This window comes from Homalodisca vitripennis, chromosome 1 (genome assembly GCF_021130785.1).
Source record: "Homalodisca vitripennis isolate AUS2020 chromosome 1, UT_GWSS_2.1, whole genome shotgun sequence".
Taxonomy (NCBI): domain Eukaryota; kingdom Metazoa; phylum Arthropoda; class Insecta; order Hemiptera; family Cicadellidae; genus Homalodisca; species Homalodisca vitripennis.
Genome location: NC_060207.1, coordinates 124493440 through 124511554, shown reverse-complemented (window position 1 = coordinate 124511554; position 18115 = coordinate 124493440). Strand labels below are relative to the sequence as shown.

The 18115-nt window shown below is 32.9% G+C and overlaps 1 protein-coding gene across 2 annotated transcripts in view; it reads left to right on the top strand.

Annotated features, from left to right (window-relative positions):
* Window positions 1-18115, top strand: part of LOC124370981 — a 65205-nt gene that overhangs the window by 25769 nt on the left and 21321 nt on the right. The window contains exon 1 of one of the 2 annotated variants that reach the window (XM_046829309.1): window positions 13930-14041. The exons of the other annotated variant lie outside the window; for it this stretch is intronic. Within the exon in view, the coding sequence (XP_046685265.1) occupies window positions 13993-14041 (49 nt within the window). The 5' untranslated portion in view covers window positions 13930-13992. Of the gene's footprint in view, window positions 1-13929; window positions 14042-18115 lie in introns of those variants that run through there. 2 annotated transcript variants of the gene reach the window in all.

Here is an 18115-nt window from a genome sequence, read left to right as displayed (position 1 = left end):
TGTTCTTTATCGGATAAAGCCGACAGGTTATTCCTTTCAGGCAGCTGTGGTGTTAGTAACTGTGTCAACTTATATACATGTTAATCAGAGATTATGCTACACTCGTCAGTAATATATATATATATATATATATATATATATATATATATATATATATATACATAATTTTCAAAATTTTAATTACTTTAGATTTAAGAATTCTTTTGATTTGGCAATGCTAAAATTCCAATTTTATTTAATAAACAAAATTAAAAAATTATGAATGGTACAAACATATTAGGCACCAGTAGCAATATTGTATCCAGACAAGGAAATAAATAATGTCACGTTTCCTATCAAAGAGAAATAAATATTTAATTAACTATGTCTAAGATTTAATCCCAATGATGATTTTATTTGAAAAGATAATACATGGGCTTGTTCATATGTTCTAGGCGGACATATGGTGTGTTCTTTATTTTCATAATTTTCAAATCTCTAGATTCCAATTAGTGACAAATATTTCCTAAAATTTTGAGTGTGTTCTACAGCATATGCAGACACGGGTCGAAGTAAATGTATAGTACTTTTTTTAATATACTTTGAATAAACTAATAAATTTTCCAATTTGGAAGGTCTTTTAAAAATAATTCTGGACGTTTATTAAAATGATCCTTTAATGCTTGAGATGATTGATTTAAAGGTGCATTCATGCATTTCAGTTTTGTTTTATTTTTAAAAACTATCAATCCTTACAATGTAATCAAATCTCTAATCCCGCAAATTCAAATCCAAGTTTCATGCGAACGGATTTATGAAATTGCAGGTTCTGTCACTGTGTTAGCATTATCAACACTGCCTCCGGACACTATCTCTGACCTTTTAAGGCAACTTACACATGGTATATAATGCGTTAATGTGTGAGTATCGACACCTGCCTCGCGGTGATCGATATAATAGTAACTGGTGTGTAGATAGCCGTAACACAACATCCACACTAGTAATCACAACTACGAGGTCCTCCTATACTTCCTATCAAGGGAGTCGGTGTTGTGTCAGCACATTTAAGGCAACTTACGCAAAATAATTTCTCCTGGATTCAAATATATTCATAACCGCATTCAGATTGGATTGTGCTAAAATGTGTAATAGCAATTTTAATAGATGTAAAAATACTTGTAAATTTCTAAACACAACACAGGGTTTGTAAGAAATTGGTGATTGCTGAATGACTCATAGAGAATCATAAACCTTGTTTTGAATTTTAAAGGAAACCTATCTACAACTAATTGTATCCCATAGGATCAATTACAAATTAGTCTACCTTTAATAAATCCGCGATCTTGTTTTGAGTGCAAACGCTAATAACTTCCAACTTTAGTTAAACAAAATAAACAAACAGCATAACGAGATGTGTAATCTTATGTCTTTTCAGGTGGAGAACTAACGTAAAAATATTAACACTAGAAAATACGTTAAAGTGGACATATCATATAAATGCGATTTAAAATGCAGCAGTCCGAAATTACAACATAAATGTTGTGTGTCAAATGGGTACCTACTTTAATGTTGTGTCTCTAAACCATGATTTTCAACAAATTAATTATTAAAACCTGAAATGAGGAACACATTATGCTTGCTCGCAATAACCACGAAAAGTTAACCAGTAGCATTAACAAATGGCAAATGCCATGGTGAAACAAGGTTAGCGGTAAATCATGAAGGAGCGCTTCGTGTGCATCGGTACATTATAGACGAACTTCTTAGGACCATATTGTGACTGCTAATCATTTTATTTGAACTCTCTATTCTGTGACTTTTAGATTTCCATTTTCGTTAGTCTTTTTACTATAGGAAACTAATCTCAACTGGAGGTTGACTGAGTGGTTGGTCCGCTAATTTAATGAATGAAGCCTTGATTAATTTCATGTGCCAACTGCATTACATTAGCAGGACAACCAGTCCAGTGAAGTAGTTTTTAACCAACTTGATTACTTTAATTAATTAGAGCCGTTTTACTGATAGAAAATGTAAGCGCTCTGAAGTTATAAACGAATATTTAATATATTCTAGCTGGTTTAAAGGAATTAAAGTAGAACTTTTTCTATAGATTGTAGAAGGCATGATTCTAGAACTATTAAAAGAGTCTTGAAGTCTAACATTTGGAAACATATTCACCAGTTTCGGGAGAGGGTTCTCCTCAATTCCAGCTGCCAGTATTGATCGCGGAGTTCTAACTGACGTCAGTCTGTTGAGCTCAAAGATTTGAGGAACTTTGCGTCCGAACATCTTTTATAAAGAACACATGCGAGGATAAACCTTAAGTAGTGAATACATATGAACATTAACATTTTTATGTTACATATAATAGTGAACATATGCTGCCAACAGCAGGAGGAGGTTGGTAGCAAGTACAGAAACTTGGTTCTTGTTCTGTGGATCAACCGGATCTCAGAACCGATATATGTCTCCATCGTCTGGGGTAAATACCGGACTTCCATAAGTATATCAACTAAAAAACTATATTTTAAATAGTTCTGACGTATACCTATAGTTTCAGAGATCCGTTTTTAGTAACTATATTAAAATATGTAACAAGTAGATGTACTGGCAACGGGAATATCATTTAAAATTTTGACTTTATAGATAACGACTGGGATAATGTTCTTTTAAAAAGAGTCTTATTCTCGTAATCAGAAATTTTCAAGTAATACTTCATTTTCAGGCCTTTCATGCCTTTGGACCTCAGATGATTTTTGGAGTTAATGGTAGGACGTGATTGGCTAATGAGAAGTCGTGAGGTGAGACTTGACTGTGAGAGCCTTATTAAAATATATATATAATATATATATATATATATATATATATATATATATATATATATATATATATATATATACTAAACGAAATAAATGCTAACTAATCTGAATAAAGATATTATGATTGTCTAATATCAAGTTATTTTATCTTCCTAATACTTTACAGTTTCCATCTTACAATTTTCTGCATTTTGTCATGATGCATGTCACTGACATTTCTTAATTTTTCCATCCGGTAAAAATTGTGTACTTTAAAACTAGATTATTTTAACACTAGATGATTGTTATGCTTTTCCAAAAATTACCAATTATGCCCGGGTGATAAGAAGATTTTAATGTAAAGGTTTTATCAGCATTCAAGTGAGATGTATTTTTAATGACATACGGCAATTTGTTATTATACAAAAATGAACAAAATGAAATAAAATACTATTACTTTTGCAGTGCGGTCCTTATTTGTGATATAAAACAATACCAATTATTAATTGGACAGATGACCTAACCACTCGCCTCAAGAGGATAAGCGGCCCCAATTGAGATCTCCCTGACAATAATTACGGGCTGCGGCTAAACAATTGTCGTGGGATTGGCTTCTAGTAAGCAATTGCCAATAAGGAGTAGTACCCGACTTGTACGTACACAAGTACAACATCTCGGTCAATTAATGGCTGCACAGTTGACCTCACCTGTTCATCTCAAGAGAATAACAGGTTCCAACTGAGACCTCACCGACAATAATAAGTGTGGCGACTATAAGATTGTCTGAGGGATTGACTTCTATTATAAGATATTGCCAATCAGGAATAGTATCCGCTTTGCAGTAACACATGTATAACGTTTAAATCAATAATATTCTGGACCAGTATGTTATGTTTCAGATCGTGGACATTCAATATAAGAACTCAAATAGTTACAGGAAGGGCAATAACTGTAAGAGAGATCTGAACATGTCTTTTGTTTTTGTTGAGAGGGAGAATGGCTCTCACAAACAAATACTCGAGAGAAGTATGAGCCAAGAGGTGTCGTGACTCATTCTTGAGACTCGCCACTTGTTTACTGATGCCTAGGATTCAATTGACTCCCAAACAGTCTTTCAAAACATTTTAGTTTCTATTGACGTATAATATTTTGCAATGAGTGTTTTTCCTTTGGTATATGTCCCTTTGCATATCATTTATTCTCTAAGAAGATGAAGTAACTTCCAGTAGAATCTACACTGGTTGTAACAAAAACCGATGTGTTATTTATATCTGCATAATTTATAATTTCACCCACTAACAGCAAATGTCGAGATATTGGAATGAAAGAGTATATGTAAAGTTTACAGCGGAAAAAGACCGCTGGAGTAGATTGATGTCCTTAGTGTTAAATGATCTCGCTAAGAACTGACTAGCCTCCTCTTGAGAGAGTACTGTCCCCTACCCATTTTGACTGGAAGAGGCAGGAACTGACTAGCCTCCTTTTCTTCCAAGGTAACATTACTGAGATATACTGTAATGCTTGCTATCCCTCGCCATGTAATCTTAACAGGAGGTGACCATTACACCCATCTTTACCCACGCTGAATACATTGTTACTCCGAACGCAATTGAAATTAAAGGTTCTTTTGTGACTAAGTGCAATGAGGTCTGATATGCCTTAGGTTCTTGTCCTAATATAAAAAAAATTTTATTTGAATGAGTACATCAAATTATAATTATATAATGCCCTTTGATATAATCTTTCATCATACATATCATTATCATTTAACTTACAATAACCATTATTTTTTAATATCGTAACATCCACTAAAACTTGGGTAAAATCGAAATAGTTTTTTTCAGTTCAATCAACACAATAATACTGTCATTCTATCAAACGCTAAGATTATAAAAATTAGGATATTATAAAATATAATTTACACAAATAATAATTTTAAATGAATACACGATATACTATAATCAAAACTCCATCAGGTTTACTAGCAGTGTGAATTATGGCCTCTCACATTCTCTCCCAATTGGGTGTCGAAGTGGCTGCCGAATTTGGCTTTCTATCTATGACCAGAAATGGAATCTCACAGTTGCGATTCCATCCTCAATTTGTGTGATTGTGGTCTATCTGCCACGAGACAGCCTACTAGGTGAGAGGAGAATGTTATGGTGCTTCCATTCAAATCTTCTTTACATACTGAGTCTCTCCTCCTATTTAAGCAATATTTCATACATAATTTAAATAATAGCCTAATTACTTGTGTGAACTATTGTATACGTAAAATCATCATAGATATATTGTTACATTTCATTATCAAGGAGGTTTTATAAGAGTTATAGTCATTTATGCACTTTACAGACGTTACTATAAATCCATACAAAATTACTAGTAATCAATTAAATTGTTTTATCTTGTTTCATTTAAACCATATTATATGTAACATTACTGTTCTTTGTAGCATAAGCTTTTGAAGTAGATAGATCTAAAACTATAGCACTTTAAAGTAACTATTCTGATGTAAATTTGTATTCTAATAAAACATTTTAATTTTTTAATTTACTGGAAACATTGTTTTCTGTATCTTTTGCAATTTATATCTACCCCAAAACAATATTTGCGGTGTTTCTTATCTGAAGAAGTTATTCATGAGTTAAAAAGTGTTACATTGTTAGAAATGGTAGTAAGTTTAAACACAATGGAGAGAGAGTCTCAGCCCCCTCCTTGAAAAATATCTGTATATCTGAAATTATATATTTTAATTATTGTATGGCATATTTATCCAAGTCGAAAAAGAAAAATCATAATTTCCCCTTTTAATTATTTTTTTAGAATTTATCCTAAAAAACACACTTTCTAAGTATTACATATAAACAATTTGGGGTAACTGAATGAGACATAAAAGAGCTAGCTTTGCTGAAACCAAAAGAAATCAAATGTATAAATTTCTGAAGAAAAGTAATTTCTCCCATCGAGTATTAAAATGAATAATATAGCAAAATTAAATGTACGCCAATTAGATAATGAAAGTTTAATTGGAAAATACCACTGTAATTACACCCGTAAAGTAATATAGCAATACAGAATCATGAGACTGTGCTTGTATGTCATGCCTGATATTGTATATAAATGACATACATAAAAGAAGAAAGCTGCCACTTTCAGCTAACTTTGGCTAAAATGCACTAAAACGTGCCCTGTAACCATGGCAGGGGGTTCGTGCCCAGATACCCCACTCCACTCTTTGAAGGCCATGTGCGAACTCTTGACAAAATCTTGGGTAGATAAAGGAATACGCATTATCCTCGAACTCGGTCTTGTCTGTATAGGAATTTCAAGAAGTCTTATAAAAACATGTAGGTATCTTATTCAATTCGTTCTTGAGATATCCTGCGGATAGACAGATAGCGCAGACATTGAATAGATAAGTTTTTTTCAGCCTCCTGAGACTTCAATTACGCTCTGATAATAATTTCACGGTTAAGTCGACCCTACAGTCCAAGGCACTAACGTGAGCCAGTCACGTTTCGGGTAACAGGCTTCAATGAAATTCAAACATAAAATTTAAATAATAACGCAATTTTTTCTCGAATATACTCCTTCACTACGTTCATTCAAATCCCATGAAAGGGCGTGCACTATTATGAAAATCGATCTTGCGTATGCAGAAGTGAAGTTTCATGCAATCTTTCAAATCCATCCCTTCCTTACAATTTGAAATATTCTACAGAAAGTTAATTCTCGCTGATCTCAATCAATAAACATATATTATTATAGGCATGATATTTTATGAATGGCTTATTCATATAACCAATTCTGTAAATTCATATGACCAATGAGGCCAGGCCCAATAGTAACATGTGTAGGAGGCATCAATTACATTCCTCATTATAAACATCACTTATTAAATATAATAAAAATGTTGACGTAATAACTATTTTATGGGGCTATGAAACCAATGCCTGGGGTCTTGAGTCGAACACGTGAAGTAATATTATATACTGTTAAATTTCTATTGTGTTATTGATCTTGGACGTTGTACTGTTTAACTCTTAGATACAAATAATTCTCTTTCCATTTAAGGCTAGTAAAATGAATACTATTTATATGATGATATATTGAATTTAACCTAGAATCTCTAAAATCCCATTACCTTTCTATCTACAGAAAAACGAATATATGAGTATCTTTACAATTTTATATTGAAGTTCGGCAAATGTTCTATTGCTACAAATCAAAATATGTACATTACTTTACATTGTATATCTTAAAAGCTACATAATAGTGATAATTTTTACAATTATTTGTGTTTTAGATAAAATAAAGATATTAAAATAAAAAACTAATGTGAATACAATTTAAGGTCTGTTGCACAAGTTCAAAGTCGTAAAAACATACATGTCTGTATTTGTGAAGTATTTGGTCTGAATCATTTCAAAATTCCATGGGAGTGGAATACGCTAAAGAAGAAGTTATATGAATCAGACTTACAGAAAAGAGAAACTAAGAATATTGCGATAACTACGCCACCGCAAGACCTGATAGAGGTTACAATGTCGTGGTGTGACGTGGTGATTGACTCAGACATTCCTGGGAGAGTCGGTCATCAGGACCGTCCCTGTAGTCCTGACATCCCACAGTACGGTGTATGGAAGCGTCACAAGTTAATGGATTCAGGAAGTTTATTGGTAATAAACATAACACAGCTCAAATTATTAACATTGGCTGGAGGATGTATATCCTCAGTACGTCATCGCCAGTGCCCAGATGTCCGCAACATGTTTAGATCAGCTGCTTTACATCCTCGTGTGAACCGGGATATTCTTCTCATCAATGATGTTTATAGACACCACATTTCACCGACCCGACATCCTTGTGAATTAGTGTCGTATAAATTAAATTTGTTTCGATTTTGGTTGGACATTACATTTTTATGATAAATTTGTTTAAATAACGTTTAAAGTTATTTCAATGGTTCCAAGTATAAATTTGTCTTAACTATACTTACATATGTGAGTTAGACGTATTTTTCTGTTACTAGCTACGTAATACTGTAGTATACAGTACTGTTATTATAGTCGTTACCATGTAAGCTGTTACTAAGTTTGGGACCGGTAATTTATATTTTAATTTACTCTGTTTCATAAAACATAGTTCGCGATTTTAAAATTACACAATCTGGTATTGATTTTATTTAAAATTAAACCTATCGTAAATAAAGGACAAATCAAATCGTTTTATTTCATAAATACCTAGAAAGTGTTAGTGATTAAAAAATAGACGTCTATATTAGTTTTTGAGGTACATGAACCGAAAATTACAGTATTATCATGTGGTAGATAGGTTCATCCGACTCCTCTGTATTTTATACTTTAAGAAGAGAGGAGATCTTTCAGCTGTACTATTTCCTGAATATTAGGGTACAATTAGTTTCGAGTAACTGTTCAAAACATGTTTAGGATAGCAATAAACCGATGAAACGGCTATATATAATTTAATATAATTTAAGACCATTTAGTCTATACTATTTAAGCTTACCGAGTACTATTTTCACATCATGATAAATGTGTCTTAGTTAGGAAAAGTTTACTTGCCTTGCTACAAGAGATTTCCCTCTTCGTGCATATGTTTACTCATAATATGTATTCATTTTTAAAACTACATACTGTAGTGGGATGTTAAGAATACTTGCCCAATAAAATTGTTTCAGTAAGAATAACTACGTGTATTTCATAAAACAGCATAAACCCTCCCACAATGTAAACCCTCCGAATTATAGCATGTTTAGTGGTATTTCCCTGGTGTAATTGGAATGGTGTTCTTGATTGACATAAATTACGGTAACATTACCCTGATTGATTTTTGGAGGCAAAAACAGCTTAAAGACAAAACCTCCTCAGTACCTGCTTGTTTAAAAACGCTCGCATTTACAGTTCTTTACCAGTTAATACATTGAATGGAAGGTATCCTCGGATCAGAAAATCAGTCAATACGTGATGTTCCTCTGGTTCAAGGTTACCCCTAGACTGTCCACCCTACTTGGCTCAAGTCCAGCGTCTCAGGGTCACAGCTGATGCCAAGACATTTCCCTTGTTTGTTACGTCACAGTTTCCCAACGCCTGTGACATTTCTATGTTAAAACTCTCATAGCCTACATTCTGCATACCGCACCTCAGCATTAGACCAGATTCTATTATTTGTTTAGTAAAACTTTATATTTTTTATAAGTTTTCTACTTTGAAGTTAATGGCGTGAAAGTCTTTAATGATATTTGTTTTATTTATGCCATTAACAGTTTATTATTTAAGTTTATTATTGAATTTAAAATCATATAACGTAACGGTTTCGAGCATATAAAAATCGAATACAAACGTTTCCGAACTCTTTGAGTTGATACTCAAGCCTATATTCAAGTTTAATGTACTGGGTGGGCAAATAGTGGTATTATAAATTGAATTGTATAAACTACAAATACCTGAACAATTTTTAGGGAATAGTTGAAAAATATCAAACATTTACAACAGAGTAATGAGTTTCATTAAAGTACCCGTAAAGTATTTCTGGCGGCATATTTGATTCAATAGTGGCACGGCCCATCGCTGGGCGTATTACATTATTTTTTTATCTCTTTATTAATATTTATTTTATTTATGGGCAACCTTTTAACACTTTTCAGCTCTGCATATATTTCAAACCTATCCAATAAATGTTAACTAAATTCATATTTTAACATGCAATTTCTTTTTATTTTAAAAATTGCATGAATTGGAATGTGAGTACATTTTGATTTTTTGTAATAACTAGTTATAACTAGAATTGGTATAGCTCAAGTTTTGAGTTGGTTTATCTACCTTTCATAATAAAGGTCGTATTTTTATTCTTGTAAGTCAGGCCTTAGTACTAGCTAGGAATAAAATTAGGAAATGTTTAATATAGCATATATCTGTACTAAACGTTATTAACGCCATGCTACTCATTGAAATCCCAAACGTAACCTGGAAATCTATAAAATGGGTTGTGCCATATAATGGAGTACAGGACATCCACGTAGTACTAGGAATACAATATGATACGCAAAACAGAACATGAAATATTTTAACGCTTCGATTTCCTCGTATCAAATAGACAATAGCTCGCTTGTCTACCACTCCTTTAATCCAGTGTATAAGGCTAATGAAGAACTGGACGTATGACCTTGAACGTTACACGAGGACAAAGTATACTGCAGAATAATTAGCAGGTACAGTTCACAGGTAGGCGCGGAATGTGCGGGCCCCTGTTTACAACTGACCAACCTAGAGCCAGCAAATCATTTATTTAGATACAAACCACAGTACTGTCTGCATGACAAATACTCGGTCAAGAGACAGGAGCTGATATCGCGGTATTACTAGACGCCAGATGGTAGACATTGTACACATGTGTGGGGGCGTTACTCACGTTTGGTTTTTGTTATGTTTTGGATAAATTATGCGCTATGGGTACTCAGCTAACAAAGATGATTTCTTGTCTAAAATGTATATTAGCTAATCCTAGCTATTCCAAACCGATATTTCTCTTATCTCTTCAAATAAAAGTCCATTTTAGTTACTAATACCCCTGTAAATATCGGTTTATAATAATTAAATAATATTATTTATTACAATAACTCCTTATCATTTATTTCTAACTTCCGTTTGTAATCACTCAACTTGTATCATGTAGCCAAGCCAGAACTGATGCGTGAATTAACATTAGGTGTGTTTTTACGGTGGTTGCATCTTTCAGATAGCATCATATAACTAGATCTGGTGCTCGAATTGATTATAGGTATGGCTTATACGGTGGTGCACTCTGTTAGTGATTACATGCATTATGCAGCCAGGCTGGACCTGATGCGTGAAATGACTATAGGTGTGGCGTAAGTTGCGATGCACTCTGCTGGTTGTTCCTGAATTATTTAACCAGGTCAGATCTATGTGTGAAATGACTATAGTTGTTCCGTATGTGTGGTGTGGTTTACTCTACTATTGGTTCCTTGCATTAATGTAACCAGGTCAGATCTATGTGTGAAATGACTATAGTTGTTCCGTATGTGGTGGTTTACTCTACTATTGGTTCCTTGCATTATGTAACCACACCGGACCTGATGCGTGAAATGACTATAGATGTTCCGTGTGTGGTGTGGTTTACTCTACTATTGGTTCCTTGCATAATGTAACCACATCGGACCTGATGCGTGAAATGACTATAGTTGTTCCGTATGTGGTGGTTTACTCTACTAGTGGTTCCTTGCATCATGTAACCACACCGGGCCTGATGCGTGAAATGACTATAGATGTTCCGTGTTGTGGTGGTTTACTCTACTAGTGGTTCCTTGCATCATGTAACCAGACCGGACCTGATGCGTGAAATGACTATAGATGTTCCGTGTGTGGTGGTTTACTCTACCAGTGGTCCCTTGCATCATGTAACCAGACCGGACCTGATGCGTGAAATGACTATAGATGTTCCGTGTGTGGTGGTTTACTCTACCAGTGGTCCCTTTGCATCATGTAACCAGACCGGACCTGATGCGTGAAATGACTATAGATGTTCCGGGTGTGGTGGTTTACTCTACTAGTGGTTCCTTGAATAATGTAACCAGACCGGACCTGATGCGTGAAATGACTATAGGTGTTCCGTATGTGGTGGTTTACTCTACTAGTGGTTCCTTGCATTATGTAACCAGACCGGACCTGATGCGTGAAAAGACTATAGGTGTGTCTTATACGGTGGATGAACTCTGCAGGTGTTTCTTTGTATCGACCTGCATTGTTGTTTCTGTTTTATATTACAACATTTGCTGTAGTGTAATGCTTATATAAGGTTTATCTGTTTTATGAAGTTGTTCTGAGCTAATTTTGTCTTGTAATAGTCGTCAAAGAATGTACGGGAAAGTCCATTCACTATCTTATGGATTTCTTATTTAATTATTAAAGCTTCTACGCATAATGCATATTATACAAAAGAACTATTCGTTAAAAATACATATATCTGTAAGAAAGAGCCTTAATAAATAAATTATTTAAGATATGTTTGAACTCGTCCATCCCATCTATTTTTTTTTTTTTTTTTTTTTTTTTTTTTTGAAAGATATGTTATACTTAAAATATTATTAATCAACATCGAGTATGAACTCCTTATTTTAAAAGTGTTGAAGGTTAAAAGTGTTAATTTATGAATGAACAAGCAACAGTATCTCTCGAGTTCACTACAAATTAGAAAAAAAAACAATATTCCTTCTAGTTATTTTCAATAAACAATATTAGATTTCAATTAAACCATGTATTTCACATTTTCTTTTTTTTAAATAAACAGTATTTGTTTATTTATTATTCATTTCCAAACATATTTCAAGTAGATACAATGTCAGATATTGTATAAGTAGAATTTAAAATGTATGTAGTTTCCCTTGAAAATATAGAAGGCCCAAGGGTCGGCAAACGTAGGCCAATCATGTCCATATCCAAGCTCTGTTAGAGGAATCCTGAGAATAAACCACTACTTGTAAAGTTAACCACGTAGGAACGTGCATTGAAACTGATTGACATAATGAGGTCCAGACTCTCGTACAATAGCGAAGCGAAGGGAAGGTCTGCTTAGTCTGCTATCAGGGCGCGGGGTGCAGGGAGATTGAATAGCTACAACAGACCGTTTCGAGTCACTAACTTGTCAAGTGTCCAACTTCGGACTATTGTATAGTTGAGAAGAAGAGATCTATTGACGTAAAACTCAACATAAAAGAAAAGTTTACATAATATGTCTCTAATCCCAAACTGTTTCGTAAATGTAGCCAAGTTCGCTTCAATACAAATGTGGACGAAGTTAGTAAGAATTTTTTTTAACTAGGATAAATCTAAATTAAATTTTATAAATGGATAAAAATGGTCATATATCTTTATCACAGCGTTTCAACCTTGTTTAATTCATTGTTTTTTGTATGTTAAAGTAGAAGGAAAATATTTATTCTTACAAATCCGAATACTACTTTATATCACACCCGTGCATGTGCAGTATAGCTTAGGGAGCATATTGGGTTTCCATCATCGTCTACAGTATACAGTATACTAAGAGTTGTAGTACGAAGTGGTGTAGCGGTAAAAGTTGAAATACCTAAGAACTACTGAAAGGCATTAAAACTAATTATTAACAAATTAATTAACTATATGAATGATTTTAGAACTGTAACCCTACTTTTCTTATATATTAATGAACGAAAATATATAAAAATACAAAAATAAAGAAAACCACTACTATTATTAAACATACTAAAATATTATATATTATTATTTAGATATAATAGATATGTTCCAGTTCAGTATATCGACTAGTTTATTTTCAATATATTGTTTCAATCTAATTAAAATAAATTGATCTACACTTGGTTTTTTTTGACCAGCATAGAAGTTTTTAATTAGAAAAACGGATTTGGAGAGAAACAGGCCTCCGTGTGTTACAATACGTAACAAAATCTCATTTATAAAATGTCATATTATTATAAATTTATTGTTTTAGGTTCATAAATACGTACTTTACTTGATGTGGAATGCAAAAACTAATCAAATACAACGTAGTATTTTATCATCCGATAACAATAACAAACATTGTCAAGATGTACTGTTAGTGATTGTTACTATTTTGATTTCATTGAAGTTCACACCCACACATAAACATAAAATACATGTTTATGGTTACAGAAAATAACGAGTAGGTAATATTGGATTTCATTCGTTACGACTATGTGGGTGTGGGGAGGGGATAATTCATATGATAGTTACTTCTAAAGTAACGTGAATCTCATATTTCTCAATGCAGTGGCCATGCAATGTACTTTTCTCCTAGCAAGGCTCTCACAGCAGCGATAATGTGTTTACTAATTTCATCAATTATTATCATTCGCAATTTTTCCCCAAATGACATATTTCCACATAATTTGTCATAATTTCTAATTCAAAAACATAACAATCGCTGTTCTTTGACTATGAAGCATCTAGTACCAGAAATGCCGATTACTGTATAGAATAGTTATCCGCATGTTTTAACATAAGCAGTAAGGTAGTATAAGATTCCCTAGCGAGATTTGAATATTAAATGGACTGTAATGAATGGGCAGAGCACCGTGTACGCTCGCACTCCCCACCCACGAGCACGCGGCAGTATCTGTGATCGGCAGTAGATCGCGAGCGCGCCATGCGCCCACAACATGACGTCGGCGTCTCAGGAGTCCTCGTACTACGTCACGCTCGTCTCAGGTAGACTAACTACTACACTAGAGTCCACTGTTCAAAATATTGTGTTACGAGAATTTTTTTAGCAATATTCTAGCATGCAGATAATAAATTACGTTAGTGATTCATAACGTGTTTCTCCATAACAAAAAATCTTCACTACAGTAAAATAATGCCAAACTTTTAAATAAAGAAAATTGCAAGTTCTATTTGTATTTCTTACACTTTAAACAACCTTACCCAAAATGTGCAAGTCAGTGGAGTTGAATAGATGTTGAAATTTTTAAAAATTGAGCAACACTAACTTTTATTTATTAGAATTAGGGAACAAATAAATTCTGAATATAACTACAGACATCAGTACACAATTTATGTAGGAAAATTTTAGAAATTTATCAAATTTAATTTCAAACGAACGCTTACTTTCAGGAAATGTTAGGTATTATTATTTCTCACATCAACTAGTAATACAATTCTAATTCCTAATCATAATGAGGTTAGTTGTAATGTCTGTAGTATTTATATATGTAAAAAAATCGCATTACAATTCTTGCCTAATCGAAATCCCTGAGATAGTTAGAATTGTATTGGGCCGGTGGTCCCATTGTATTCGGAATGAATTCTAAAAACCTGCGAGTTTGTCAGAGACCCTACAGGTTTCCGTCTTGGGTTCAATCCATTTTATGTCTTATACGAACATGTTGCTCTTTTGAGAGCATTGTCAACTCTATGCTAACAAGATGTGAATAAACAATACTACTGAGATTGACAAAAATATTTCCTTAGCCAGTAATGTAATAAAACGTAATGAACTTATTTTAATGATGTATACTAACTGTTTAGAACTAGACAGTACTAAATGTTAAATTAATCAGAGTAAAAATATAATTTTTTTATTATTACAACTATTAAGAATATCAATAATTCTTAAATTTTCTAAGAAGTTAAAGTATATTAATTATTCACAGACATATAATAAAGTTATTTGAATAAAACTACATGCGTAGTAGTTCATTATTATTATTTCGAGGGTACTTAATTAACATTAGACTAGGCTTAATATTTGGATTTTTTTATAAATATAATAGTTTACAATATAAATATTGTAATTTAATAAGAATTACTATCTATATTTACATTACTTCCATAGAGTTTATATAGGATTATGACTGCGCCATATAAAACGCTGTTTTAAAACCAAACGTCCAAAGCTCCTAACTAACTATTTATGCGAAAATGTAGAACAAAGCTACACAAACAAAAGTGAAGACAATCAGACAACTAACCAGGTAACAATGGATGTCGTTCTCACTTTAAATACTGGAGTCTGGTTACTTCCGCTCTGCGCTCCTTTTGTTTTAATTGTAATGTTTAACTGTGCTTCAGTGGTTAGCTTATTACCAGGTAAAGCTCTACTCGTATACGTACTTTTGTTTGAAGTTACCACAAGAGACGATTCACAGACACATTTGTAGGAAACAAATAAATCCCTTCAAAACCCTTTAACATTACCAAATTATGTTTATTTTATATATAAAATCAGCGTATTACAATTGCTCTTATGGTACCACTTAACGAAAATGTTTGCATAAATTCACCGAACATGCTATATGCTATATAGTGTGTGGCTTGTGGAAACTATAGCTATCCCACAGAAAGCCTAAACAAACTGAAATTTGGTTCAGTCATTGAGCTTGTAAATATCTCGACCATTTCGTTTCAAGATGGCGGTCGTTTCAAACTTTAACTAAATTGACAACTCCGTTATTTATGAACCTAGAGAGAAAATAAAAGGTTTTTCTGAAATACTTATAATAATTAATAAATATTTTGTTATAACAAACTTTTTTGTATCTCAAACTGTTTTTAAAATACTGAGTACATGAAAATCTACCTACTTCTCCCGACTGAGCCGGAAAGACTGATTTTATTTGTAGCCTTGGAATTATTATTAATTATTTCTCTTTAAGGAAACCGTATTCTTTTGACCTTCCTCGGGCAATTATTTAGTTAGGTGTAATAACAATTGGAGCACTAATGCTTGAAGAAACACTCTTAATTTGTATTTCCGCTGTCACTCAGTCACTTTCCACGGTTTTTATTGCATCTACATCAACCTACTACACCATCATGAAATTATTATTATTGTCTAAACCATTCGCTCGTAAAACCGCTTTAAGTTAAGTAATCTAATTTTTGTAGTTTATTTCCCTTGATTGTTAAACTACGATCCAGAGAAATAAACAGAATATTTGTTAGCTGGGGGGAGGAGCTTTTAAAACATCAACCTACAACACCATCATGAAATTATTATTATTGTCTAAACCATTCGCTCGTAAAACCGCTTTAAGTTAAGTAATCTCATTTTTGTAGTTTATTTCCCTGGATTGTTAAACTACGATCCAGAGAAATAAACCGGAGAATATTTGTTAGCTGGGGGGAGGAGCTTTTAAAACATCAACCTACTACACCATCATGAAATTATTATTATTGTCTAAACCATTCGCTCGTAAAACCGCTTTAAGTTAAGTAATCTCATTTTTGTAGTTTATTTCCCTGGATTGTTAAACTACGATCCAGAGAAATAAACCGGAGAATATTTGTTAGCTGGGGGGAGGAGCTTTTAAAAATTCAATAGGAAAATTTAGAGCAAGCCAAAATCATTTTTTGCGTATAATTTTAAGAACAAAAGAGAATCATCTTTAACTCTGTATCAAAGGCTGAATATTTTACCACTCCAACATTTATTTATTCATAAAGTATTACAATTTTTTCAAAAGAAGCGGACGCAATGGAACAGAACATTTATATAAGCATAGGCCTTCGTACATGACGCGGAACGTAACAAACAAAGCAGTTATAAGACCAAAAGTTGATAAATCTTTTTTAAATCGTTTGTTTTTTAGGTCCAAAGTTTGTTAACATGTTACCAATTGATATAAAAAGTGTAAATCTAATAAAACATTTAAAGCTCACCTGAAAAAATTACTGATGAACTTTGAGGAAACCAAACAATTATTAACAGATATAATTGAATAAAATATTTCTGAATTTATACATGTGAGTGCTGACAAGATTGTACATAAAGTATAGCGAAATTTAACTTTCACGGGTTACAATAAAATAAATAAACTACGAAAGTAGCAGTATTTGATAAGAAGTGTGTAAAATTGTTCTAGTAATTATGTTTTGGTTGCTTAATTTTATGTTAATAAGTAAGGTTTAAGATTGTCCACAGTAGTTTGTAAGCAAATAAAGTGATAGCACTACAGAGGCCGAATACCAATTCTCAGTGTGTAAAATTAATGACTGATAATAGTGTATTTTGTTTGACTGCCGGCCATCAAAACTGTATAGGAGTATATTCTTATATTCCTACCATTTTATATGATGCATGAAGTGTAATGTTGTAAAAGGAATAAAGATATTTTCATTTTTTTTAACTATACCGCCAATCATTTACAGGATTGTATTTATTTCTACATGATTTATATATTCTTATAGTGGAGTCATTAGTAATTATATTGAGGTAAATGCGAATATACGGCACATTCAGGCCCATAGCTCTCCTATCAAGGTATTTAAATTCCAAGGAATCTCGAGAAGCTATTAAGCTGTAAACAAAAAGTTGACGTCTCAGTCTGTAAACCAGTTCTGTATCAGCACTGCTGGCAGCTGCGCGAAGCAGTAAACAGCCTAAGTGCTGATAGCAACAGTTGATCTACACAAAGAGAACCAATTATCAGCAGACTAAATGGTGGCAATGGGTTCTCAGCTCAGACCTCTCGTCTCCTAATGACCGTAATCATTTAAAACGTGTTTGATTTTCAGCCGGGGAAAGTTATACTGAAACTTTTAATTAGTTCCAAGAATCAATCTTATTTCGTTTCTAGCTTTTTGGCTTATTCAAAACTTGAAACAGTGAGCTGATTGACTTTTGTTAAAGACACTATATTATTCTACCTTGTATTATATTATTCCAAGCATAAGATAAAAATAAAGTGCATTCTACTTTTTAATAATGTAAAAGCATATCAAATCTTAAGTTTGATTTCTTGACCCACGGATAAATAAAATAAATCTATCACTTCTTCATCA